This window comes from Palaemon carinicauda, chromosome 6 (assembly GCF_036898095.1).
Source record: "Palaemon carinicauda isolate YSFRI2023 chromosome 6, ASM3689809v2, whole genome shotgun sequence".
NCBI classification, from domain to species: domain Eukaryota; kingdom Metazoa; phylum Arthropoda; class Malacostraca; order Decapoda; family Palaemonidae; genus Palaemon; species Palaemon carinicauda.
In genome coordinates this window covers 37,581,918-37,586,445 of record NC_090730.1, presented here as the reverse complement: position 1 = coordinate 37,586,445, position 4,528 = coordinate 37,581,918, and the positions used below count along the sequence as shown (strand labels likewise).

Sequence of the window (4,528 nt, the reverse complement as noted above, 5' to 3'; positions counted from 1 at the left end):
GTATGTTCTACTTGATGAATTAATTTCAAACTCTGCAAAGAAAACGAACCTCTGAATCTGCCCTTCTTCTCTTCTCTCCTTTTCTTCTCTTCCTTCTTCCCCTCCTACTCTTCCTTCTGCCAGCCTGGCACTCGGTATCCTTCGTATCCTCCCCCCACCTGGTTTCCTCCAAGACCAGGCACTCCTCACTATTGCTTTTGGGTTTTTTTTACCTCCCGTGGAGAATGTCATGAATTTATACTTAACATCTCTCTCTCTCTCTCTCTCTCTCTCTCTCTCTCTCTCTCTCTCTCTCTCTCTCTCTCTCTCTCTCTCTCTCTCTAAGTCTGGCTCATTTTGAAGGCTTCCATTTTATATAATCAACATATTCAATCTTAGCCATATTACCCACATGCAGATAATTGGAACGATGTTGATATTTCAGAGGGGAGGAGCCATTTTAGCTAAAGAAGTTGCTTGGAGTATGATATGTATTGAAACCCACTGAGGAGATAAATAAATTATCTTAAGGAAAATGGAACCAATCTGCTTTAGAATGTGTAAAAGACTTCCATTGTGAGTTTACAAGAGAAGAAGACATCGTTCAATATATTGGAATTATCATCTCATTAATTAGTTGGCTAGTTCCTTGTCAAATGCTTTTTCTATAGGATTCACTTACAAAAAAGAAAAAAAAAGTTTTGATAATATTAATATCATAACTAGTTAAACTATAACCCCAGTTGATAAACCAGGATACTATAACTCCAAAGGGAAAAATAGACCAATAAGGAAAGGAAATAGAAAAACAATATGAAAAGGATTATATAAAATATCTTAAAATGAGTAACAACGTTGAAATGTATGTCATATACAAACTATGATGTAAGACTCGCGTCAGCCTGTTCAACATTAAAAGTATTCGCTGCAAGTGTGAACTTCTGAAGTTCCACCGATTCAATTGCCTGATTAGGAAGATCATTCCACAATCTGGTCATAGCTGGAAAAAAAATTGTGGTATATATCGCCTTATTGAAAGGTAATGATCATATACTAGGCAAAAATTCAAAATTTTATGTTGTTGGGCTCAACGAAAGGACTATGAAACTGTTTGCAGTGTATAATTATTTGCTCTTAATAGGTTGTTGTTTTACTTGGAATTTTGAGAGTAAATGATTAGAGGTTCTGGTCGAATCTGGAATTTAATAATTGTTTGTTTAACCAAAATGTTAAGGTCATTAATCAGTATTAAGAGAGAGAGAGAGAGAGAGAGAGAGAGAGAGAGAGAGAGAGAGAGAGAGAGAGAGAGAGAGAGAGAGAGAGAGAGAGAGATAGCAAAAATTGATGGATTTAACTATCGAATCCTGTATAATCTTTACTAGTAAAAAAACAATAATTCGTGAATATCTTGACCATCCTAAAGTCTAGAAAAGCAGAAATTCTCAATGTATCCCCTTCGGTATTTCATCGCTTTTGCTCGAATCAGAATCAGGGGAGAGAAAATATTATATTACTTAAATAAAAGAAATACTGATTTTACAAAGCTTTCAGTATACAAGACGGACTATGAATGTGAAGTGTTCCAACACATACTGACCAAGAGTTGAGTTTTAGAATGCAGACCTAACGACATGTTTTGCAAATTTTTTTCATTCTGAATGACTGGGACGGTATTCTCTTGTGTATGCGAGTATAGAATCACGCTGAGACGCCATTCTATTATTATTATTATTTTTTTTGTTCTTTGTTTTTATTATTATTATTATTATTATTATTATTATTATTATTATTATTATTATTACTGGCTAAGCAACAACCTTAGTTGGAAAAGCTGGATGCTATAAGCCCAGGGGCTCCAAACGGAAAAGAGGCCAGTGAGGAAAGGAAACAAGGAAACTCTATCCCAAGAAAGTGGACGACCATAGTACAGAGACTATGGCACTACCCAAGACTAGAGAACAATGGTTTGATTTTGGAATGTCCTGTCTTTTACACTTACCAAAAGAAAAGTGGCCACTGAACAATTACAGTGAAGTAATTAACCCCTTGGATGAAAAAGAATTGTTTAGTAATCTTAGTGTTGTCAGGTGTATGAGGACAGATAAGAATAAGCCGAACTATTCAGTGTACGTATAGGCAAAGGGAAAATGAGCCGTAACCAGAGGGAAGGATCCAATATAGTACTTTCTGGACAGTCAAAAGATGCCATAATTCTCTAGTATCTCAACGGGACGGCATTATGTTAGGATATACGAGTATAGAATAACTCTGGGACGGCATTCTGTTAGGATATACAAGTATAGAATAACTGTGGGACGGCCTTATGTTAGAATATACGAGTAGAGAATAACTGTGGGACACCATTCTGTTAGGATATACAGTATAGAATAACCCTAGGGATATACGATTATAGAACAACTGTGGGACCGCATTCTGTTAGAATATACGCGTATAGAATATCTATGGGACAGCATTCTGTTAGGATATATGAGTGTTGAATAACTCTGGGACAGCATCCTGTTAGGATATACATGTATAGAATAACTGTGGAAAGGCATTCTTAGGATATACAAGTATAAAATGACTGCGGGACGGCATTATGTTAGGATATACGAGTATAGAATGACTGTGGGACGGCATTCTATTAGAATATACAAATATGGAGTAACTGTGGGACGGCGTTATGTTAGAATATGCGAGTATAGAATAACTGAGGGACGGCATTCTGTCAGGATATACAAGTATAGAATAACTATGGGACGGCATTCTGTTAGAATATACGAGTATAGAATGACTGTGGGACGGCATTATATTAGGGTATATGAGCATAGAATGACTGTGGGACGGCATTCTGTTAGGATATAGAAGTATAGAATAACTGTGGAACGGCATTATGATAGGATATTCGAGTATAGAATAACTGTGGGACAGCAACCTGTTATGATATACAAGTATAGAATAACTGCAGGACCACATTCTGTTAGGATATTCGAGTATAGAATAACTGTGGGACCGCTTCTTGTTAGGATATACGAGTATAGAATAAGTCTGGGACCACAGTCTGTCAGGATATTTGAGTATAGAATAAATGTGGGATGGAATTCTGTTGGGATATGCGAGTATAGAATAACTGTGGGACGGCATTATGTTAGGATATACGATTAAAGAATAACTGTAGGACGGCATTATGTTAGGATACACAAGTATAGAATGACTGTGGGACCACATTCTATTAGGATATACGAGTATAGAATAAATGTGGGACCACATTCTGTCAGAATATTCAAGTATAAAATAACTGTGGGACCACATTCTGTCTGGATATTCGAGTATAGAATAACTGTGAGACCACATTCTGTTAGGATATACGAGTATAGAATAACGATGGGACCGCATTCTGTTAGGATATACGAGTATAAAATAACTGTGGGACGGCATCATGTTAGGATATACGAGTATAGAATGACTGTGGGACGGCATGAATATATTATCTAATCAAGCGCCCGGATACTCCGCCACGTTGGTCTGTTTTGGGCGACTTGGGAGACTTCATCAAACAAGTCAGAGTTTCCGACTCACTCTGATCTTCCATTCTGTCATCAGACGTCTTCTTTTTTGGTATATTTCTAATAATTGCTCATAAAAGGAAGCCATTCCATTTACTCATGAGACCATTAAATGATAACATGCCTCACTTTACCTCAGACATCAAAGTTTGTTTCGTTTTGAAGTTTATCATCTCAGCATCAAAAGCTGATCTGGAATTAATAAAGCTAATGCTTCTGGTGCAGTTCTTGATGAAGTTATGTTCCCAAGGATCTAGCGAATGTCAAACGACGGAAAGGAAAACATAAAGAAAAAAGGAGAAGATGAGAGAGAGAGAGAGAGAGAGAGAGAGAGAGAGAGAGAGAGAGAGAGAGAGAGAGAGAGAGAGAGAGAGAGAGATAATTGTCTACTGAATTCTATAAATTCTATAAATTACTACTTATAAGAAATAAGTTTGCAATCTGAAATGCTCGACCAAATATATTAATAGCTTATTGTTCAATAATTCTTGAGTCTTATTAACATCCTACTGTGTGAAAAAAGAAAATGAAAAGAAAACAAAACCATTTTCCTCCCCAGCTTTCCATTCTTTCTGTTCGAGTCTCAGTTAGAGGAGAGAATTTATTACACAAACAAAAGAAATGCTGATCCAGCAAAGCTTTTCCAGGGATGTACAAGGGGAATACAAATATGATGTTCCAACACACGATGGCTGAAGGACGCTGATTCTTCCAACAGGAATAAGAGTTTTAGCAGGCAGATCTAGTGAGATGATTGGCAATTTTTATCATTCTGAATGACTGTTGTTTATATTCTGAACGAGCGCAGGTGGCGTCTTTTCCTGTGACATCAAAACTCGTATCATTTTGAAGATTATCAACTCTGCATGGAAATATTTTTTATGGTAGCCAAGCACGATAGTGTCTGGTCGTGTCTGCAAAATCACCGTCCTTGTGAGGCAAGTCATTAGCGGTCTTTGTCTGGCCCTTCCTGGTTCTAGCTG

At 37.0% G+C, this 4,528-nt stretch overlaps 1 protein-coding gene across 1 annotated transcript; it reads right to left on the bottom strand.

Annotated features, from left to right (window-relative positions):
* Nucleotides 1-2,499: 2,499 nt before the first annotated feature.
* On the bottom strand, nucleotides 2,500-3,165 carry LOC137642952 (uncharacterized). Its single transcript, XM_068375815.1, has one exon. It carries the CDS (start codon nucleotides 3,163-3,165, stop codon nucleotides 2,500-2,502), a length of 666 nt encoding a protein of 221 aa, XP_068231916.1.
* Nucleotides 3,166-4,528: the final 1,363 nt, after the last annotated feature.